The 23,331-nt window shown below is 49.2% G+C and overlaps 1 protein-coding gene across 1 annotated transcript; it reads right to left on the bottom strand.

Annotated features, from left to right (window-relative positions):
- Positions 1 to 5,303: 5,303 nt before the first annotated feature.
- Positions 5,304 to 14,419, bottom strand: FAM53B (family with sequence similarity 53, member B; the record flags this gene model as incomplete). Its single annotated transcript, XM_010188680.1, has 2 exons — positions 5,304 to 6,019; positions 14,368 to 14,419. Coding segments are annotated over 2 exons (768 nt in total), but the record flags the coding sequence as incomplete, so codon positions are not given.
- Positions 14,420 to 23,331: the final 8,912 nt, after the last annotated feature.

Genomic DNA, 23,331 nt, shown 5'->3' with positions numbered 1-23,331 from the left:
TGAGGAGTTGGAAGGAACCTCAAAAGCTCCCCTAGTTTGCAACCCCTGCCAGAGCAGGATCACCAGAGCAGTCACACAGGAACACGGCCAGGGCTTTGGGTGTCTCCACACAAGGAGACTCCACAACCTCTCTGGGCAGCCTGGGCCATGCTCCAGAACCCTCACACTCACAAACTTTGGCCTCATCTTCAGCTTGAACCTCCTGTGCTCCAGCTTGGGACCATTGCCCCTTGTCCTGCCATTGGACATCCCAGAGCAGAGCCTGACTCCTTCCTCCTGACACTGCCCTTTCCCAATGGATCCCCAGGAATGAGGGCACCCCTCAGGCTCCTCTGCTCCAAGCTCAAGAGCCCCAGCTCCCTCAGCCGCTCCTCAGCAGGAGATGCTCCACTCCCTCCAGCATCTCATCTTTGTGGCCCTGCTGGACTCTTTCCAGCAGTTCCTGTCCTTCTTGACCTGAGGGCCCAGCACTGGACACAAGATTGCAGCTGTGGTGTGAGCAGGGCAGAGCAGAGGGGCAGGAGAACCTCTCTGCCCTACAACCACCCCTTCTCATCCACCCCAGGATGGCGTTGGCCTTCTTGGCTCAAGGGCACATTGCTGGCTCATGGTCATCCTGCTGTCCACCAGCACCCCCAGGTCCTTTTCTGCCTGGCAGCTCCAGCCACTCATCCCCAAGCCTAAAGACCTTCCTAAAACATTTCCAAGCTGGTGAGGTGTTTACTTCAGCTTTGGGAGCATATGAGCTCCTTTGTGCATGGATCTTCATGGAAACTGCATTATTCCTTCCTTTGGAGGGGATAACATGGCAGGGGACAGCCTGGCACCCCACCATCAAGAGCACTGCATACCCTGCTCCTCTAGATCTCCAGCTCAGCTGCAGCTGATTTTCCATCCTGAAAAACCCAAGAACCACTCCTCTACACCTCAGGAGGACGCCCTGGTGCAGATGACTCCATCCTATGACAGCACGTGCTCCTCAGAGGACGGTGAAGTCACCCCATGAATGGCGCTGTCTGTCTACGGCAGCCAGCACCGTGAATAGTCCCCTTGTACCCAGCATCTCAGCACCCTCCCTGTAACAGGCACAAAGTCCTCTCTGTAACTCTTCCTTATCAAGCACACCCAGTGCTTCATCCTCACCACCCTCTAAGCTGGTGTCCACTGCTGCCCCTACCCTCTCACGCAACCTCCACATCCCACCCGCAGGGCTGAGAGCTATTTCATACAAACACAGAATCCTTATGGTTGGAAAAGACCTTTAAGATCATCAAGTCCAACTGTTATCTAACTCTGCAATGCCCACTTCTAAACCATGGCCCTGAGCACCATATCTAGATGGCTTTTCAATACATCCAAGGATGGTGACTCCACCACTGCCCTGGGCAGCCTGCGCCAGGCTTTGATAACCCTTTCAGTGCAGGAGTTTTTCCTAATGTCTGACCTAAACCTCCCTGGCAAAACTTGATGCCATTTCCTTTTGTCCTATGGGTTGTAACTTGAGAGAAGAGACCCACACCCACCTCACTGCACCCTCCTTTCAGGTACTTGTAGAGAATGATAAGGTCTCCCCTCAGCCTCCTTTTCTTCAGAATAAACAACCCCAAGTCCCTCAGCTGCTCCTCATAAGGCTTCTCCAGACTCCTCACCAGATTTATTACCTGCTGATGGAAGCTCTCCATAAACCCGGGGAGATGCAAGGGCATACTGTTATTTTAACCACCTTTTTTGTTTTATAGCAACTACTCTCTTTCCTATATAGTATTTGCCACACTATGTGACAAGGAGCTTCATGAAGGAGGAGATGCAGTTTGCCGGCTGTCTGAGACACCTCAGCATTTGCAAAGTAAATGGATGTTGGAGAAAGCTCAGGAGAAGAGGACACCAATAGCACAATATGTTATGCTAGGAGCAATTCTTCAAATTGCAAATGCTTTGAAGGCTCAGAGAAGCCAAAACCTTGTGGAGCCATCAGAAATGGTCCATAGGTGACAACCCCAAGTCTTCATTTATTACCAGTGCACAGATCCTAGCAGTGCACTTAAAACTGGCAGCAACAAATATCTCTCATCACGTCTGACAATCATTGCCAGCAGTGCTACAGCTTACATATGTGCTTATAGGTATATATTGAAATGATCCACCTAAAAAAGAATCTGTAAAAAAGATAACTGCATTGGGAAATACATCAACACAGATGAAGATCTCTCAGAAACAACCATATCGAAATTTGACAAGGCAGGAAACAGAATGGGTAAGAGATAGCAAGGGCTTGTTTGGCCATTGCCAAGGATGAGTTCAAATTCTCACTCGGGGTGGCCATGGCCCGTCTCTTGTATTTATTTGGGCGCATCCACATCAGAAAAAGAAAACCGGCTCTTTAGGAAACCTCCCAACTCATGGAAAAATCTGATCCTGACCATTTCTGACCACAGCCTGACAGTATGGACACGGTCCCCAGAGCTGCGAGACCAAAAGCACTGAGCCTAGGAGGTTCTAGGAATTAATTAAGATTAATTAACACGCTGTCAGAACAGCTGCTGGGATTTCGAAGGTTGGATGTTGTCCTCCTTGGCCTTGTGGAAAGGGGGAATCAAAGCTGAAGCTGGAAAGCAAGCCCAAACCCCTCATTGAAATGAGAGGATGGTTGAGGTCCTTGTTTTAAGGGGCACAGGGGTGGCCCCAGGGGAGCAATATGGGCTCACTGCCCCTCTCTGAGCTACGGGAATTGCACAAAGAGACAAAAACAGGATTTTGAGGAACTCAAGGCAATGTTTTCCCAAGTATTTTCCCTCCCAGAAGAACTTTTTAGAATTTAGGACTCTCCCTTAATTAGCCCAGTTCTGTGTAATTGCTTCCAGGAGCGGCTCCCTCCCCTCCTGCCTGGCCTAAATATCCCTCCTGGTATGAAGAAAACAGTTCTTTCAGGTCAAATTATTTTTATTTTGCTTATGGTACGGGTTTCAGGCCTATGAACACATGTGGTAACCAAGCAAAAAATTAACTGATGCTGATCCGGCACCCCAGGCTTGGTTCCCAGCTCTGCCATTAGTGCCCAGGGACTCACAGCATGCTCTGTGCCTCAGTTTCCCCATCTGCAAATACTCTGAGGTCTACTGGAAAGCCCAGTCTGGACATTTTGGCTTTCCTTTGCTTTGAATCACGACGACCGCTGCGCACAACCCATCTCCACCCCGTATAACACCACACCAGAGGACACGTGCAGCCCTGCTGTTATTTCAGCTCTCCCTCTGGAAACATCTATTTTCCAGTCACGCTCTTAGAAAGGCTTTAAAAGTAGCCTGGAATAATACCCAAACCTGCAGGGTCTTGCCAAGCACCCTTACTCCCGTCTCCCACTGCCCATGAGGCGTTAACTGGTTTTCACAGCGTTCCCAGCCCAGGGAGGGCTCTGACCGTGCCCCACGCCCCACCAAAGGCAAGAATGCTCACCATAACTTGCCTAATCCTGCTCGTCCCTCTATGCCAGTCCTCCCACGCACAGAGCCGCCTGCCAGGGCTGCTTTTCATAACTCAACAGTTACCGAAACCCTGGCCCTGGATCCCGGCTGTGCAGTTCCTCGGTGACGGGGTTGGTGCTGGCACCACCGGGTGTTCAGCACCCAGCCTGGACCGGTGGGCGAGGAGGGGGTGCCCATCACTGTCACTGCCATTAGCACATACACGCCACCATTGGATGTATGAGTGATCAGATTTTTGTCATCCTTGGGTCACCTGCCCATGCCAAAGCCATGCTATCCAAATTATGAATGTGTGCCCGGGCTCAGCATCCATCGGTGGGAAAGGGAAGCTCCCCTTGACTCCCTGGTACCTCTCTGACCAAGCCCTCTGATTCCCAGCCAACAAACCTTCCCCCTTGGTCTGATGCAATGGAGAAGCTAGCTCTGGCCCATGGCACCCTCAGAGGGCAGGGAAGGTCCCCAGGATCCCACTTGGCGAAATATTTTGGTCAATTTGCCATTTTTTGGTAGATCTGGGTTATGCAAAGCTCATTAGATAGGCTTAGCCTAAGTGCTGAGGCACTCAGCTGGTCCCGCTGGGTGAAGCGATGAGCGGCTGCTTGTGCAGACAGAATTAGGAAGGGGCAATTGGGCTACTCCAACCTGTGGCCAGTAAAATACAATAACATGTGTAAGTTGTTTTTACTGCCCGTCCAGCTTATTAGCTAATAAAATAAGCTCAGCGTATTAAACATTGCTGGCATGGTTTATCAAAAGATGAGAGCAATCCTTGTGTTTTACCCCTGCTATCGCCCAAATCTGTGATTCCCACACACTCTTTATCCTCTAAGCTCCTCTAGAGGAGGAAAAACCAAGCTGTTCCTCCAACATTACCACACTCCTTCAAACACCCTCTGCACTGCCAAGCATGAAACGCCATCAAATACTGCGTTCTTGTAAGAGGGGGAAAACGCATGCACAGCCCCACGGCTGTTTGTCCATCCCACGCCATGAATTGCTGCATTGAACTGAAACCACAGGAGAAGTTTTTTGGCTGGCAGAAGGTGCCAGCTCCTCCCTGGGAGGAAGCCAGGGCAAAGCCCCTGCACCCACAATGGGAGCCCTGCGATCTTCAACACATCCCTATCTCAGAGCTGGAGGTGTCGTTTGTTTTATGACCGTAAACTACTGATGTGGGAAATGTTGAGTCATAAAACTGCAGGAAAAGGGATTTTATGAGCGTGAAATGGAAACGCTGCTCATGCTGTCCTTCGGTGCAGCCTCTCACTCAAGTCCACTCCCTTGGAGGACTGGGGGGCAAAATCCTCCCCGAATCGCGCTCCAGGTCTGTTATCTGTGTAGCAGATTGAAGAGGGAGGCTGTGCTCTGTGTTTGCAACTGTAAATGAAACAAGATAACATCTCCAGAGTGGAAAATTACCCAGGCTAAGAGCAGGTAAAGCCCATAGCAGTATGAATTTGGGAAGGTTGTGGGCCTCGGGGTGCTGCCTTCACCCCCTCACAGCAGGCTGGGGGCTCCTCTCTCCTCAACTCAAAAATGGGGGGGTTTAATGTTTTCCTGCTTGCAACGCATACCAGGAGGAAACAGCGACACAGTGAACTCGGTGCACAAAAATCAGCGCAGAACAGAAATGTGGGAATTCATTAAAGAAACCCATTTGGAGGGGAACAGGTTTTCTTCTCGGGCAGAAGGATGGCTCTCCACACAACACCTCTGTGCCACAGACCCACCTCGGGAGGACGCAACAGGATTTTTAGCAAAGCAAAAAGCATCACCCCGGTGCTGCGCCCCGGCTGCAGGGACGGCACCACCGCCTCTTACCTGGGTCATCTTGGCAAGGTCCAGCGAGGGCCGTTGCTCCTGAACCTCCTCTGGTCTCCGCCGCTTCACCCCCACCTTTTTGTCATTGAGGACGCAGGGCTGCGAGCGGCTTCGGGAGAGCCCCCCGGCCCGGCGCCCCAGCTCCGGCGTAGAGGCAGGGGTGCTGCTTGACGAGGGCGGGCAATGCTCCGACGAGGAGAAGCGGTCGTGCGAACAGGACAGAGACCTCTGCATGTCCACTCGCTCTCCTCCCTGCCCACCAGCGCCCGATTTCCTCGGCTGCCATCCCAGCCGGGGATGCTCGCAGCAGAGCGGGTTGGACCGCGATGGCAGGCTGAAGCTGGAGCTCCTCTGCATGGTGGCGAAGCCGTTGGAGTAGCGCTGCACGCTTCCCCCGCTGTAACACCGCCGTTTCTCCACCGGCGTCCAAACCTTCGAGCCCAAGGGTCTCCAGGAGGTCCCGCAGCTTGACATCTCATCCGAAAAGGAGAGCGAGCGGCACTGCTGGCGCTTGCTGGGGGGGGCGGCAGGGTTGCCATGGGGGTCGCTGAGGCTGAGGTCTTTGATCAGGTTGGTGACGGAGCAGGTGCTGGCCGCCTCCCTGGGCCAGCGCGAGCCCTCCTCGCCCTTGTCCGACAAACAGTCCCAGATGCTGGCGCCCGGCTGCTCGAGCTGGAGAGGACATTTACTGCTGAGATCTCTCCATCTGTCATTTTCTGGTTCAGAAAGGAGAAAAACAACACAAAACCACACACGCGCGGGCATTAGCGTTAATTAATTCCGCGATTCGCTTTCTACGTCCATAAACACAAAAAAAAGAGTAGCATATGGGGCATTTTCCAGTACAAATTAATTAACTCTTGGAATATGGTTTTCCGAGCTGCCAGCAGAGTGGTTGCCGCGGTGTAGATGGAGAGAGACACAAAGTGATAATCGCAGCAGGAGCAAAACTGCTAGAAGAAGATAAAAATGTGCCTTTGAGTATCTGGATTGCACTGGCTAAGGGAAATTCAGCAATACATGAAATGGTACAGCCACTGCCTTATCTCAGTGCTAAATCACGGTTTGTCCTGGGCTCCACCATCAATAATTGCCCAGGAGGTTCACAAAAAGAGCACAAAGCTGTAGCACCGCTGGGGTGAGATGGACAAAACATTCGAGAGGAGGTCAGGGAGAGCAGCTGGGATGGCCCTCACAGAAAGAGGAGTGCACCCTGGGCATCAAGCAGCTTGGCACAGCACGGAAATACCAACCAGGGAAATCAAAAGCCAGGCTGTCCCAAATGCTAAACCAGCATTGCTCCAATGGAGCCTATAAAACTGTATCCCGGCTCTAAGCATCCATCCCAAACTAACCCAAAATATTCTCTGTCTAATGAGAACTTGTCATGGTGGACATAATAAGCTCCGAGATGGTTGACACTGCAACAGATGCATGATAAACCCCCAGCAGTTCTTTGCAAGATGCTGTTCTTAGGTCCCTGTTGTAAGACTCATCGCCTATCTCCCTCCTCAAACCCCAAATCTGGGGCCACCTGGGTGCTGTGTGCAGGTGTCCCCCTGCCCAGTTACCCACACAGAGCTGTGGTACTGGGCACCCACACCCTCCCACTCTCCTGCAGCAACCTGGGCTTAGCATCTCTTCAGGGTTGCCTTGAAACTCCCAGTTGTCCCTAGCACAGCCAAGTGTTTGCATCTCTGTAATAAACATAACGGTGACCTGCTGTATGGTTTTGGGGTCGGCATTGTCCTGGTTTGAGCTAAACAGAACTAATTTTCTATTTAGTGATTTTACTTTTCAGCTCAGCCTCTTCTAAGTGGCTGAACTTGCTGAAAACTAGCAGCATGGTTTTCCCAGACAGTGTGAAGTGATCATCTCAAGGTCAATTGTCTCACCATGGGTGCCGTGTCTATGCCTACGGGGGGGGAAGTGGACCCAAAACTGACCAACAAGGTATTCCATCCCATACACATGATACTTGGTATAAAGCCAAGGGATCATGAGGGTCTCGACCCTTCTTCCATCCTGGAGCCCTTCCAGCTCGAACCCTTCCATCCATCTCAATCCTGCAATGGCTGAGGTCTGAGCAGACCCTGCTGGTTCATCTGCCTCTGATCCTGACCCCGGTGTTCTTGCATCAGTTCCCACTGCTGCTGGGTCCAGTCTGGGACTTTTCCAGTGCCCTGCCCCGCAGAGCCTCTGGTGACGTATCTGTCATTGGTGGAGGATTTTATACTGGTTTTCTGTATATATATTTGTACATATCTGTACATATTTCATTATTTTCCTATTTATATTATTATCCTGTATTATTAGTATCATTGTTTTATTAAACCTGTGAGTTTTATTTTCCAACCCGTAAAGTCTCTCTCCCTTCTTCTCTTTTCTCTTCTCTTCTGGGGAGAGGAGAGGGGTTAACAGAGAGCATCTGGCCAGGATTTAGTGGCTGGGGCCGGCCCTGGCCAGGATTTAGTGGCTGGCCCAGCCCTAAACCATGACAGGCATAAAGGTATTCCTTTTCTCAGACAGGTTTCGCTGCGCATAAAGCACCAAGAAACCCGCACCTCCAAAATCCACGGGCTGAAACGTATAGAGCCACGGGCAGCTCCATGTAGGAAGACACAAACCCATCTACAGCTACGCTGAGGACCGTGTCAAAAGAGGATTGAGGGTGATGATCTCATTCCCACACCCTGGGATTCCCCCGCTGACGATGAAAGAAAAAAAGCAGGCCATCGTCAAGGTGCAGCGGCGCGGGCAAACAGGGCTCTCTGCGGATACGCCGTTGACGCTCAACAGGAAAACCATGGCAGGACAACCCCATCGGCTGCTGCAATGGAAAAAAGTCATCACCCAGCTCTGTTTTTGCCGTCACCCGCTGCAAACAGAGGCAAACGGCGCTAGCTAACCGTCGCTGCGAACTTTCATACGATCATATCTAAATCAGGTGATGTTTTTTAGGGGGTTTTGGGGTTTTTTCCATTCAGGCAACTGAAGGATGAATTCAAAGCCATACCCAGCCTGCAGCTGTAGGTACCGGCCTGACAGAGAAATTGCAGCAGTGCAGAACGCTTCCAACCAAGGCTCGGTTTCAAGTCAGGAGGTCAAATCTGTGGTCCTTTACACCATTTATGGCCAGTTTTCCCATTTCTCCCTGTATCCACCCACCACCATAACAGCCCCAGCCACAAAGAGCCAAGCTCTGTGCTCAGCAACCACAGGGCATTTTAACCACTACCATCCTCATTTCAATAGACACAATGAAAAGTGAGAAATCTGCGCTAAACAATCACACCTCCACTAAGATCTTGATTATTTTTCCCTTCCTCGTTCTGCTGCCAACAGAGAGACTCCTTGGGTCAGGTCAGCAGACAAAAGAAACAGAAATAGCAGCTGATTTTTTGTCATGGCAAGCTGCCACCATCCTCCGGCCGCGAGCCGCCGGGCTGTACTAAAGGCCTTGGCGAGGAGGATCCGGGACACCTTCCTCTTTCGCCCCTGCTTCGGCACAAACAGCTATAAATCTTCCAAACCTTGCAAAAAATAACGGTAATCGCGCCGTTAGCCCCGGCACCAGCTTGGGGTGATTTGCTTTTCCCCTGCGCCGTGGGAGCTGAGGGGCTTTTTTAGCAGGGTAAGGAGGGGACTCTGGCCCCCACAGGTGTCACTGACCAGTCCCAAACTACCAGAAAACGCAGAAAATGGGGTAGGCTAAAGACTGAGGGTGTAACTAAAGGACTCAGAAAAGCTTTACTGAGGAAAAACGGCTGCTTTCTGTTCAATTTTTCAAGACTAAGACTCACATGCTGAGCGCGCAGATAACGATAACTGCAGCGGAGCCATTAATACAGCTGCGCTTAAGCGTGTATTAATTTTCTTTAATTACAAACCTCGACTGGGTTCATCCCGAGGCAGTAATTTGTTCCGGGATAAAACCCACCACAAGAGTCCCTCAGTTCACAAGTGAGCTTCGCTGGAAACCTCTCCTTTGCCTTTCAGAAACCGATCGGAGAATATTTACAACCAGAGCATGGTCCAAGCGTGGCACGAGGGGCTCATCCCCTGGTAAAACAGGTCCTTCTTGGCTGGTAGCATCCTTGGGTGAAATAGTGTCCAACTTTGGGTCACTCGAAGAGCACGGCCAGCAAATTTCCATCGAGAACCGTTTTGATCTGCAAATCTGTATTTCCAGGGTAGGCAACGCAAAGGGACTTTTCTGGCATCTCTTTGGTTGTGAAAGAGCTTTCGGGCTCCCAAGACACAGAGGGGTGTTATTGGCAGTGGGGTGAGGACCTAATCATTGGGTTGGAAAAGACCTTTAACATCATCAAGTCCAACCATAACCTGACCACTACTAAACCATGTCCCTAAGCACCTCATATCCCCTTCTTTTAAATATCTCCAGAGATGGTGACTCCACCACGTCCCTGACCAGCCCCTTCCAGTGCCTGATAACCTTTTCAGTGATGAAATTTATCCAAATATCCAATCTAACCCTCCCGTGGCATAATTTGAGGCCATTTCCTCTCATCCTATTGCTCGTCACTTGGAAGAAGAGACTGACCCCCACCTCACCTGGCCTTGGGACAGTTTGGTGGCAAAGCCACTGACCCCATGGTGGGGAGGAACAGCCCTGCCAGGGATGATTTGGGAAGGAAATGTTGGAGGCTTGGTATTTCCCCCCCTTTCTTATTTTCAGAGAGAAGCCAGAAGCCACAGCCCAGCTCACCCAAGGCCCATCGACAGCACACTCAAACACTATCAGCACCGCTATCTATTCCTAAATTGTAAGAGTAAATTTTAATGACCACATTCATAACCACAGAGAAGGGTGTAAAACCCAAACGCCGACACAAATTTAACTACAGCAACACAAATGTGCTGCTATAATATTTTTACAGTTCCTTTTTATACATAATGCATGATCCTTCTGCTCAAGTTTCCTCTACATTCTTCTCCCGTGAAATAATTTACATTAATACATAATTTATTACGGCAACTTGTAAAGCAATTATGGGTTTCAATCAATTTTTCTTCTCCTTTTTGGCAGATAAATTCTGTTTGGATCCTAACCCAAACATTTCTCTTCACGCGGATGCGCATCCAATTCCTTTTTTCCCTATGTTGTTCAAGTCGAAATCTGGTCTCCTGGACTCTGTGCACAGGGGAAAAGGTTGCCTGCATTTTCCACTGCCCCCTGTTTATGTTCCAGAGACGATTTCTAAATGTGGAACGAATTTAACAGCCATAATTAGCTGATGGCAATGCCACAGAGCCTTCCCATTGCAGAAATAAGGTGAAAATACGATGCACAGAGCTGTGCCTCAGTGGCAAATGAAAACAACAGCCTCCAAACTGACTGCCAGAAAATAAACACACCAGTGGGCTGTGGGCTCCTGGTGCCAATAGCCTGCATGGGGGAGGCAAATTCCCCACCTCAATGGCAAAACGTGCCCTGCTCTTCAAGATGATCCTCTGGTGAGGTCTCCCTGCTCCAGCTACACCTCTCCAGCATTCCCTGCATGGCTTTTTCTCCTTGCAGATTGCCTGAGCTTGAACATGCACAGTGATGCTGTTCTACACTGATGGCTTTCCAAAAAAACCCCTTGAAATTCCAGCTCAGGAGCAGGAGGTGTGCAAGCCCTGCATGGGCGGCGGGCGGGCGCTTTCGGGATGCGATGGAGGGACATCACTCTCCAGCTGGACCCCCTTCTGCCTTCTTGGTTGTCCTCCATCACCCACACGGTGTGAGAAGTGGTTTCCAGGTAAGAGGCGTGCAATGACGAGACCCAAAGCTGCAACCCTCCCAGCACTTCTTGGACCACTGGCATTGCCAAACTGTGCCAGCGGAGGAGCTCTGTCCACCACCCTGCTCTGCCACAGCGGACAAGGACAAATTAGGGGGTGTTTTTCAAGGGGAAAAGCAAATAATGGCTACTTTTAAAAGAGCACTGGCTCCAGGGAAGAGCTGCCTGGCAGAAAGGGACCTGGAGATGTTGATCAACATGCGTCAGCAATGTGCCCAGGTGGCCAAGAAGGCCAATGGCATCCTGGCCTGCATCAGGAATAGTGTGGCCAGCAGGACTAGAGAAGGGCCCAATGTACTCAGCACTGGTGAGGCTGTACCTCACAAGTTACAATCCATAGAAAAAGAGGAAATGGCAGTAAGTTACACCAGGGAGGTTTAGGTTAGACATCAGAAATTTCTACACTGGAAGGGTTATCAAAGCCTGGCACAGGCTGTCCAGGGAAGTGGTGGCATCACCATCCTTGGATATATTTAAAAGCCGTGTAGACATGGTGCTCAAGGACTCGGTTTAGAAGTGGGCATGGTAGAGTTAAGTAATGGTTGGACTTGATGGTCTTAAAGGTCTTTTCCAAGCACAGCGATTCTGTGATTTCACAGGAGATGCATGCAGGACCTGTCCCTGATGGGCTCAAACCCATCCTCCCCTTCCCTTTTACAGCGGTGCATGCACCGCTCTCTGCACCAGGACTCTGATCGGGACAAGCCCCTTGTCACAGCCTCAATAACACCCTGCCTGCAGTTTGCCTCAAAGATGATTTCTTGCTTACACAGAAAACACGGCCATGGCTGTCACCACGCTGCGTTTCTCTTAGAAGGCTGGACCAGCGCTACCTCTGGTGCTACTGATTTAGACATTGAGTGAGGCTTATACACCTGCTAGGGAAAGGCTAGGTGATTCTGCCAATGCCTTGTTAAAATAGCGTAAATCTCCTTCTGCAATCCACCCAAAACCGGAAAAAATTCAATACAGGAAGTCAAAAGTATAATCCCAGTTTTCTAATACGCCGCCTTCTTTCTCTAGCACAGTCATTGGGCACACATCATGGAGACTGGAGGGGAAGAAAATGGAAAAAAGGGGAAAAATCCCGACCCAACAATTAGACAATTCTTATACTCCCAGGTATTTCAAGGGCTCATCAAGAAGGGAAAAAAAGAAATTGCTGAATTTATAGTTTTAAGACATTTCTTCTTTAAACTTCTTCCCAGCAAAGGGCTATATAAAGATAAAAACAATCTTTTTAGTAATATTAATGTCATCACACTGTCAGGAGTATTTCCTATAAATCTAAAAATCAAAAGATTTTTTAGGTCACCTTGACAAGTGGATCTAATGCTGCGTCATCCGACACATCAAGTCTCCACTAACATTTACTCATATATTGAGTTATATTACAATCTATTACAGATTTTCAAATTCTTGCAGTGTTTAGTACCTTATGAGGCATCTACATCTAAAACACATGGTCTTTAGTTGACTCTTTTTTCCCTTTCTTCCCTTTCTTTCTTGGTCACGGTGCATTACACATCCCTTGGGGCTTTGACCCAACTTCTTCCTTCTCCTTCCTGGAGATAAACCCACCTGAGCCAATGCCTGTGGGAAGCTCAGGGATCCTTGCCCTCAAAGGCAACTGGGAAAAGCCTCTGCCAAGACCCTCAGCCTATTCTGGCTAAAAAAAAAACCAAACAGAAAATTCAGCCAGTTTCCCTTCAGCCCCTCAATATCATACATGGACTATGACTCTTTGCCTCCCACTGGCCATGCTGCCAGTCCAAATTTCACTGTGTTTATTTATCTCAGTACTTTCTACCAACAGGAACTTGGCACTTTGACCCGAAATATTCCCCCAGTTTCACGTTCAGTGCCGTTACAACCATGGGACTTCTTTAAAATGTCAAGCAAGACACTGGAACGGTCTGTGATCTCGTGGCTCATATTTGGAAACACTCAATTCCTGAGCAACATTCAGGAAAGATGCCTAGAAGTAAAGCCAAGCCAATCAATCCCCTTGCATGCTGGAGAGCCTGGCTCCTCTTGGCTGGGCATGACGAAGACCATTACAGGACAAGCTGTGGTCAAGGAGATGAGATTTGGTTCCCTCGGAACGAGGGTAATTTGGCAGCCAAGGAAGACCAGCGCAGGACTTCGAGGACACAGAAGGCTTTGTAAGAGCTCTTAACGAGAAGCTGCTTTTCAATTAGGTGGACACTTCATATCTGCTGAAGAGCCTGCCAGGGCCACAGTGCAGGACAAAACCATCTGATTGGGTTTCTTTGTCCCTCACTCGTGTTTGACAGGCAGCAGAAAGGGCTGTCTCTGCCCCTTCTTGACTTTGAAGCCTGTGACTCTCATCTGAAACACTCCCAATGCTTTCCATCTTCCCCCACCTCCCCCAATGACTGGAGTTATCAGAGAGCTTGGGAAATATCTCCCCTCAATGCCTGTGCTCGGCTCCCATTAACGCTAATGAGAGTTGTGTCCATGAAGAAAAGGGGCAGCCTCTTTGTCTGCAAAGTATTGGCTTTCATACCAAGTAGCTTGGCTCAAACTTGACCTACAATTTTAATTGGGTTTTGAGACCTCGCCTAGTGACTGGCTTCCTCCAAAGAGCACAATATAACGGCACATCCTCCACCACTATCAGTTTTCCAGGCCAAGGCACCAATTCCCCATTGATTTTGGTGGCTGCTCAGCATAAAAACAGATAGCAAGCTCTGACATGAAAGGTATTAAACATCCTATACCATGGTTAAAGGCAAAAATAAGAAGTTGTCCTTATTGTTTGAGGCCTGTCCAAACATTTTTGTGCCAAGTGGTAGAACATTTTAGTGATAACACTGATATTCATTACTTGCATAGTGCAAACAGTCAACGAGCCACAGTCATGGGCTGGATACTCACAATCTCAGACCCAAAATGCTTATGGTTTCACTGTATGGGTTACTCTAAAAATAAGCAGATATATCAAAGTACTGAGGAGGGGGAAGGAGATAAGCAATCCACTCAGCAATGGTAACAGGGCAAGACAACAGCTTCTGGGAAGGAGGGTGGAATGGGTGTGATGGCCACCATGGGGTGGTGGGGTGGGTGCCTCTCCATCCCCGCTATAGGGGGCAGGAGGGTGGATGCCTGCCCCAGGGCCTGCAGGGGAGCATTTTTTGGAGAGATCCAGACAGTCAGGACATCTACCTGCCCATCGCTGTAAGGCAGCAGGCGCGAAGGTGGAGTAAATACAGACAGAAGTTGCTGTTACTTACCCATCACGCCACAAGAGAAGAGGGTAGGTCCTTGACTCATCTTTGGAGTGTGCTGCAAACAACCAGAAAAACTATTCACTGTTTGCAGACGTGACCGGGGCACCAGAAACCTCCCTGTCTCTGGTCTCAGCAAAGCCACGCAGCACCCGGCAGGGAGGAGAGCTTCAGGCACCCGAAATGGTCCCATTTCGGCAGGGACCAGGGGACAGACCCTGTCCTCTTCCCTCAGTGAAATCCAATTGAATTTAACACTGCAGAGAGTCGGTGTTGAGGTCTGAGCTCGCAGATCATGGCTCATGCACCTCATCCTTATTCGCTATTACAGGAATAGCTGCAGTGAGGTGTCCAGCTCCGAGACCCAAAACACCAGAGAAACTAAACCAGGAGCTGCAATTCAGTGGTAATTCTTCACTGGGCAAGAAAGCAGCAGCACTGAACCCCATCTGAGGTATCTGAACCCCATCCAAGCCCATTAAGGCCTCCTGTCTAGGTACAAAGCAGCTATTTGGGTTTTTTTTAAACATATAATGTGTTTCTAAGGCAAGGTGTCCTCACCCCAGCACTCTTCCTGAGGAGTCTGCATTTGGATTGTGCTGATTAAAAATAAGGAAAAAATGGGACAATATAATCCCAGTTGGTTTTTACACTCTTATTTCCCCCAAGAATTTTCCTCTTGACAGCGTAAGAGACATCAACAGACTTCTAAAAATGGGCATGGACGGTTTTATATACAACAAATCAATATGTCATCTGCAGCTACACGCCATTTCAGCTATGTCTGCAACAACACACTTTCACATTAATTGTTCTTTTATTATCCCCCAAAATGTCCGCGTTCTGCTTCTGAAGTGTCTCCTGGCAACAGACCGAGGTTTTACATCATCTGAGGGAAGCACCAGCCTGACCTCCTTGTTCATCTGTGCTCCCGTAGCTGTGTTTTATCTGGTATTAGGCCACGACATTGCACCTTCCCTCCTGATCCATGTCTTACACATTGTTTGCTCATATAATAACAATAATAATAATAATAATTAACAACAACAACAACAATAACAATAACAATAATAATAACAATAATAATAATAATATAATGATGATGATGATGTGCCAAATGCTGGGACCTGCCCATACAAAGCCATCCAATAAAAGCATCCCACTTCATACAGAGAATATTGTAAATATTGATTATAGAGGGATGTGGAGGCAGAAAACAACAATGGGGTGCAGATGGGGAGAAGGTAAATAAGGGTTGGTCACCTTCTTTGGAGCATGTGTCACTTTTCGAGGTGAAGTCAGGCTATTTCTACCTGTCAGGCCCCTTCTCATGAAGCAGCAGGTAGAATTAATCAGGAGCCAGCAAGGACAGGCAGATGTCTCCAAAGAGTGGTCAAACTAGAGCAAAAAGTGGGACAAACCCAGGAGAAGCCAGCCCCAGACACCAGCTAATGACTGCAAACGTGTGAGGGAGAGGAACATCTTTAGGTAACTATAATTACCATTTTGGAAGAGTTTTGTCTTAACATCAAACTGGGAACTGAACCAAACGAGCCCATCAGGTGTTGGTAGGTGACACTGCCCTGCTGCTCGGACATCTATTTCCTTTAAGTTTTGCTTTTTGGCCTTTCCCATGAAGTCAATGGAAGAATTCTTGCTTTCTTTGGTGGATCAGACTTCTTGTAAACATCTGCCCTGATTTCACAGCCTGGACCATTCAGCGACTCAAAAGATGTACCCAGGGCTATAATTGCACTATATTGACCCAGCCCTGGAGCTGCAGGAGGTGCTCAACAAACACACGAGGGCAAAGTTTGGCACCTCCACTGCCTGTCATCGAACAACCCGGGTGCCCATCCTTTCCTGTAGTCATAAAAAAACCTATTTCTCACTATTTCTCACCTTTTTCTCCACAGCAATTTCTCCCCCTGCCCCACACACGTCCTGGGGTGCAGCCAGCATCAGATGCTCAGGTTCCCCCTCACCACCCTGAGCAGCAGTGCTGGGAGATGCTGACTTCCCATACTAAAGCAAGGATCTTTTTCTAATATATCCATATCCCTCCATCTCAAATTCCACCCTTTTAAGGCAGGATTGAACGCTGCCTCTGGCTTGAGCGCCTTCTCCTCTGCTGCGCACTGCCAGGGCAGTCTGCCTTTGCCCCGGCACGCTGTGCTATCTAACCCGGTCGGACAGCTCATCATCCTCAGCAAACTTCGGCATTTCTCTTTCTTTTCTGCTCAAAATGCCCATTTATGGCCAGCGCTGCCAGATGCTTCCTGCCATGTTCCTGCACGCCCTTATCTGAGGCTCTCAGTGCTGTCTTTGGGTTTAATTTCTTCTTGGGCTATGACCATCTCTACTGAAGGACAGAGGAGCACACAGCCATGACCAGCCTTGCTCAGGTGGCTCTCCATAATCATCCTCCTGCTCCTCTGCTCCCCATCTTGCTCTGACACCATCCCCAGACAATGCATCACTCCTCATTTCCCAGTACCATCAGCACCCCCAGCCCCACAGCCTCACTCACCCCTTGCAGCATCACGTAGGCTGTTTGCTGCTGCTAATTTGGGGGGGGTTTGGTGTTTGCTCCTTCGGAGTGGTTGGATTTGCACCTCTCCAGGCTGCTATGGACACTGTTAAGCACCACAGCACTGCCCTTTGCCGTCACCCACTTAATCCTGCTCCCCACTTGCTCATGCTCCTATTCATGATGAGCATCTGTTCGCTGTTGGTGAAGCAACTTCTCGCCCATGTTATTCATGGCATTGGTTTTATTTTTCTACTGCTTATTCCATTGCATGCTTACTGAAATTCACATATGCAAAAGCCACAGCACTCCAATCATTCACTAATCACCTGCTCCCTGGATATTAATGTAGCTCAGGAGAAATCAGTGCGATAAACCATCTGAAGATCCAGCCCTGCAGCACAAAAAAACCCCCCTTATTATAAAGCTATGGCAAAGCTCTCAGCAGCAAAAGAGTTTGAACAAAGGTTTCACAAAGCTTACCAGCTCAGTCCTGCATGTTACGGAGTCAGCACCTTTGTTTTCCCGAGTTTTGGTTAAGATCATCACCATGGTAATGCAGCCCTGCCTCGGAGTCCATCAGGGTCCAGGCAAAGGGCACCGGCAGCCAAAATTTGGCGAAGCTCCACTTTCAGTCCATGGTCGCCTGGGAAAGGCTCAGCCCCGCCAGCTCCTTGGGGGGTGCACAGGAACTGCCTCTGAGCGTGGAAAAGTCCCTGGATACAGAGAGAGAGAGGGACAGCATGAAGGGAGAGGGACAGCATGAAGGGACTCGCCTGGGGGGATGGAGGGTGGGCGCAAGGGGCGAGTGCTGCCCAAAAAACATCCCCATGGCGGTTACTCCAGGGGATCTGGAGGGATGGAAGTATTTCAGAAGAAATCAATCAATAAATAGATAAATATAAAGATAAATAAGTAAATAAGCCTCATGGTTGATCTCACCCAAGTGGCAGCAGATGGCCAGCAGAAAAAGCCTCTCCAGCATCACTAAGGCTGTGAAATCCCCTGGATGCCCATATCCCACCCCAGCTACTCCCCAAATCCCAGCCCATGAAGAGCCCCTTTGGGGAAAATACAAGGCCAAGAGTTGGCTGCGAAGAAGGAGAGAGCTCTCTGCCCTGATCCTTACCTATTTCTTTGGTGGTTTTAGGTAGGAAAAGCTAAATACTGCACAATAAGGAGCATATTGTAAAAAACAAGCTGCCAGCCAGGCTCACACAGCACCACATGGACCTGACCACGAGCTCTGCCTCACCTCCTGCCATCCTCTCTGATAAACTTACTCCTGTGTAAAAGCAGACAGATTGCAATTTAAATCTGATTACAGAAATCAGTGTTTTCCCCAAATCACTCCCCTAATCCTGTTTCGCTATTCTGTTGCCCTGCAGTTAATGCGAGCAACCAAACCCGTCACTCGTCTGATCCGCAGAGCATAAAACTCCGATCTCGTAACACGCAGTCAAAACCCAACCGCGATATTGAAAGACAATATTTGAGAATATGCCATAAGTATTAAACCTCATTACGAACCAATACGGCTTCTCTCCCCAACTCGTAAATCATCTTTTCTGTGTTTACTTGGATTAGAGCTTGCGATGGGGTTATGAGTAGCTCATTTGAAGGCCAGCTGGCTGGTAAAGAAAAATCACCTTCTATTATTTTGTGAGGACAAAGTTCATCCAGAGTGCAAAGCCAGGATCGGGAATCAATACATTTTCCAAAGATTTACTGTTCACAAGGGCATGTGGTACAGTGTCCAGCTTCTTACGGGACACTGGTGGGCTTATAAGAAACAAATCTACTGGCAGCTTTGTCATAAACCTCTGGGCAACCCAATGACCAAATGGAAACCATCAAATAGGAAAGCAAAGCATTTCAGATCATCAAAATGAAACATAATTTGCTGAGCCCAGATCACATATCTGTACTATGGGCTTTGTGTGAGGAAAGAGTCACTGTACAGTCATTAATAAGCTCCATGGGAGTTTTACATTTCTGCTTTTTGACAGTCCTTGATAGTCCTAAATACAGCAAATATATTGGTATGCAGCAAAACCTAGAGGTCCTGTTCAGGAGGGACAGCCCCTTACACCAGGCAAGGGGATGCTCCCCAAAAAGGGCTGCATGTAACGGGTGGCAAAGGAAAAGACACACAGCAGTGAGGACCAAATAAGATGAAAACAGCAGTAGGGAGGAAAATAAGCAATGCCGGTGGTGCACTTGCTGCTGAGGCCTCCAGTGTTTCACAGCAAGATACCCAACACCAGTACGGGGCACCCCAGTGCTGGGGGAGCTAAGCCAGGTTTAAAGCCCCCCACCAAGGATGAGGAGGAGGTGGCTTTTTGGGGGGACTTTAACCTTCCCCCAGCACTGGGGGTGCCCTCCTGCTTCCATGCACCATACCATAGACGGCAAAAGCACAGGACAGGGACTAAAACCACCTAAGCTTTGTATTTTTATAAGTCATGACCTGGGTTGTCCCTGATCCCAACACAGACAGCAACACTTGCCGTGGGGCTGGACTCGGGCAGTCTGGGAAGCAAAGACCAAACAAGCATTCAAAGCACCACGAGGCCAATTAAGCACAGCTCCTCGTCAACGGGGCGAGATTTCTTCAGGAATAATTACCTCTCTCTAAGGTAATGATTAATGTGGCTGCAGCAGACTCCCACACGCACCCAGGGAGCCAGGAACAGCGGCAAGTACAGACAGGGCAGTGGTGCACACTCCCTCACACCTCTGTAACATCACCCCATGCTTTCGGGTCTTTCGTTGTAGCCACTGCTTGGTTGGGTTTTGAAATGGAGCAATTGCAATAAAAAGGAGAAAAAACCAGTGAAAATGTGATCTTTGGGTCCCCATCCCGCCTCGCCGGGGACCCAGCATGGTCCTGTCCCATCACATCCCCTTGCTGCCAGCGAGTGCTGGGGGACAGAAACGCTTCTGTAGACCAGGGATGTCTTCCTCCCTATTGACTCTGAGGAGGAAATTGCTGTGTATTTATAGACTGGAGCCTTTCACACACACACACACACACATAAAAAGATGCTCTTCAGGGACCATTAATTATTTTAAGACATGTATTTCCTCATTTGCAATCAGATAAAGCATCTCCATCTGTCCGTCAAGGTTAAGGTTAGACTTGGGCCATGGCCACTGGGATGGAGACGAACTCCTCAGCTGCATGGAGCACCCCTGAGCAGCACTAAAGCATGGAAATGCCCAGATTTTAGCCACTTATCCTTTTTCTGTGAGCATTTCTTCAAAATACAGACCAAGCGGACACCTCTGTGATCTTCACAGTTGCAGGGGTGAAAGGAGGCTTCTCTTAGAGCTGCTTTCTGGATACCATCACAGCAACTGAGTGTCGGGCTTGGAAAATAATTACACTGCAAAAAGAGTAAGTCAGATGATCCAATTTTCATCCACGGGCTTGAGAGGTAAAGTTTGTGGACAAATATACTCCTTAAAATGTACCAGCAAGGAGTACAGCCCTAGAGCTGCTGGAAGGAGCCTCGACAATAATCAGTATTACATATCCAAATATCTGACCCCAGCAGTGCTCTCCATGAAGGACCAGCATCACATAGATCTGCTGTGGGACCATCGCCCTCAGTACAGAAAACATCCAGCCCTCATCCAACCCCAAATAATCCATCTCCAGACGCACACGTTGACATAAAACCGATTTACAGGCAGAAAAGGCACATGGGAACGAGGAGCCGGAGCCGTATTTTGCATGCTGATAGACCTTGTGAGCAGCACAGCGGGATCGCTTGTGGGATATAAATCACACACTCCTGTGGAATTAAAAAAATCTAAATAAAGAATAAGAATACAAAAATAAAAACTCTGCTGCTCAAAGCCTTCAATGAAGAAGAAAGGAGCCATGCAGGACCTTCCTCCCTACCACAGCGCTGTTCCCGGAGAAGTATTTTGACTGCCCCAAAAGTTTCCTTCAATCCCTGCAAGAGGAAAAGGGAAGCATTCCTGACCTTTCCTTTCTGAATGAAACCATGTGGCCCATCCCTCTCCGGGCAGAGGATTTCCAGCCACTTCCAAATCCCTCCCAAACTGTGAAAGAGGAAGAAAGATGAACACCCAGGCCCAGGCTCTGTCCTGGCTCTGCCACCATCAGCAGCGCTGCTCCAAAACACCACGGTGCAACCGAGAGCGTGATTTGGCTCGGCCAAAAATATTCCCATCATCACCAAACCGTGAACTCTGGCTGCGTGGCTCCAGAGAGCCAATGCTAATGTTACAGGAGGACACAAGTCACTTTGGGAGGCAAGGCTGGAGCACCCCTATCTCTCCATGCAGACAGACCGCTACGGAGCCTGGGCACAACTCCTCTCCAAATGCTACGGGTGACTTCCAAGGAATGGGGGGAAATAGCCAAAACTGATGACTTCAATTGAAAATTGTGTGGCTTAAGGCATTCTACAGAGCATCACGTAATTTTTATACAAATTAAAAATTGCACCCCCTTCCCCATCCTTCTGCTTCATAGGAGGGATCTGGAGCTACACTGAATTTCCTAATTGCACTGTCTGCCTTACCATCCGTGCTTTGGACAGTGACAAAAGATCCATCTTCCATCTGGTGATTTATTGCATTATGATCTGGAAAAATCCTTGAAGCCCATCATTTGTATGTAGGTATGCACAGAATCATAGGATGGTTTAGGTTGGAAGGGACCTTAAAGCTCATCCAGTCCAACCCCCTGCCACGGGCAGGGACACCTCCCACCAGACCAGGCTGCCCAAAGCCCTGTCCAACCCGGCCTTATTTCCTCACGTAGGCAGCTCTGGGCAGCTTGCTCCCTTTGCCTGAGCACTCTTTCACGTCATTAGCAAAAATTCATTTTATTTACGGGGTAAAAACCTTCCATAAATGTGAAAGATGCCGTTCAGTGCCTGAGAAGAAGTCTCCACGCTCTGAAAACGCTCCCTGGACCAGCCCTGAGTAAACAGGATCATGAGTCAGCGCACGTGACTCCAAAGGACAAAACTTCCACGGATGCAGCCGTGTCAGGATCGTCCCCTGGGATTTGGTGTTGAGAGGAAAGAGCAGCCCAGGCTGTCCAGCCCTCAGAGCAGAGAGGCTGCAGCATTGCCCCGTCTCCTGCAGTCACCTCCTCCTGCTCCAAGGGGTCTTCCCCAGCTCCTGGAAGGGCCAGGATGGTCCTGCCAGGGCTGCGGTGCAGGACACCACATAGTGCTCCCCTCACACTTGGGCTCACCACACGGTCCAGGTGCTTGGAAATGACCAAAGAAAAGGAATAAAGAAATGTCCTCCTCTACCTCCTGCTCACAGCTAGAGTAGATTTTTCCAGTGCTAACAAGGTAAAAGACACATTTCCAGCATTAATTAATAAGTAAAATACTTGCCTATACTTAACATTTTTAATGGCCAGCATAGCAAAAGCAGTAACGGGTTGTGTTTCAGATAAGCACCGCTCCGTAGGTCTGCACAGCATCACCTCATTGCTACAACCAACAGCTCCACACAGGAACGGAGGCTGTCCCCATCACAACCCAGTGCTCACATGTGCCACAGAGCTGCCAGGACAGCCAGGACGGAGCCAACCTCTCCAGCCACGCCAATGAAATCCACAGCCAGAAGGAGCCTGAGGTTTCCCACAGCAGCACCCACCTCGAGGGGCCGCATCAAGAACAGAAAGCACGATGTGCAGTCGCTGCGGATGGCCACGTGCAAACTGCAGGTCTGAGGTTAACCCTCACTACCAGGAACAGGAGAGGTACCGTGGTCCTGCCTACAGGACCATAAATTGATTACTGAGCAAATAAAAATCTGTTGTTTCAACCCAAACCTTGGCTTCAAGCGCCTGGTCACCACCTCGACCTGATGCCAAAGTCACAGAAAGCAGCGGGTCCCAGCACCCTGAGCCCCAAATCACACGTCCAAACACCTCCAGACTCTAGGGACAGCCTGAAGTCCAAGCTCGCATGTTTGGGTTGGACCTCATCTGCAGGCAAGCACTCACCAGAAAGAAATAAGAGCAATTGAGGAAGATTACACACCATCTCGTTGAGTAAAACACATCAGGTTTATTGCCCTGTGCTCTCAGGGAACAGGAGTAGCAGGGGAAGGACCCTCTCACATGGGACTGAAAGGACAGAGTGGGGGCAGAGATGTTTTGTCTCAACCTCTTAGCTCGGAGAAAATGCTGCTGGCAGTGACTTTGCCTTTTTCCTCCCTGGCAACTGAAAAGGAAAAGAAGAGAGCAAAATTAGTCATTGCTAAACAGCAACCGGTGAGTGAGAGGGGTGAAGGAGGAGGCCACTGGTCCCCAGCGGAGAGGAGTCAGTTAGATGTGAAAAGGGACCACACAGCACCCTGCTTGCTGCATGAAAATCATGCTAAAGAGAAGAGCACACCCATTCAGAGCCCTAACACGGGGTCTTCAACATCTCTTG

This window comes from Mesitornis unicolor, unplaced genomic scaffold (assembly GCF_000695765.1).
Source record: "Mesitornis unicolor isolate BGI_N332 unplaced genomic scaffold, ASM69576v1 scaffold1770, whole genome shotgun sequence".
Classification (NCBI taxonomy): Eukaryota; Metazoa; Chordata; class Aves; order Mesitornithiformes; family Mesitornithidae; genus Mesitornis; species Mesitornis unicolor.
The sequence above is the reverse complement of the archived record's forward strand: the minus strand, read 5'-3'. Positions and strand labels throughout refer to the sequence as shown.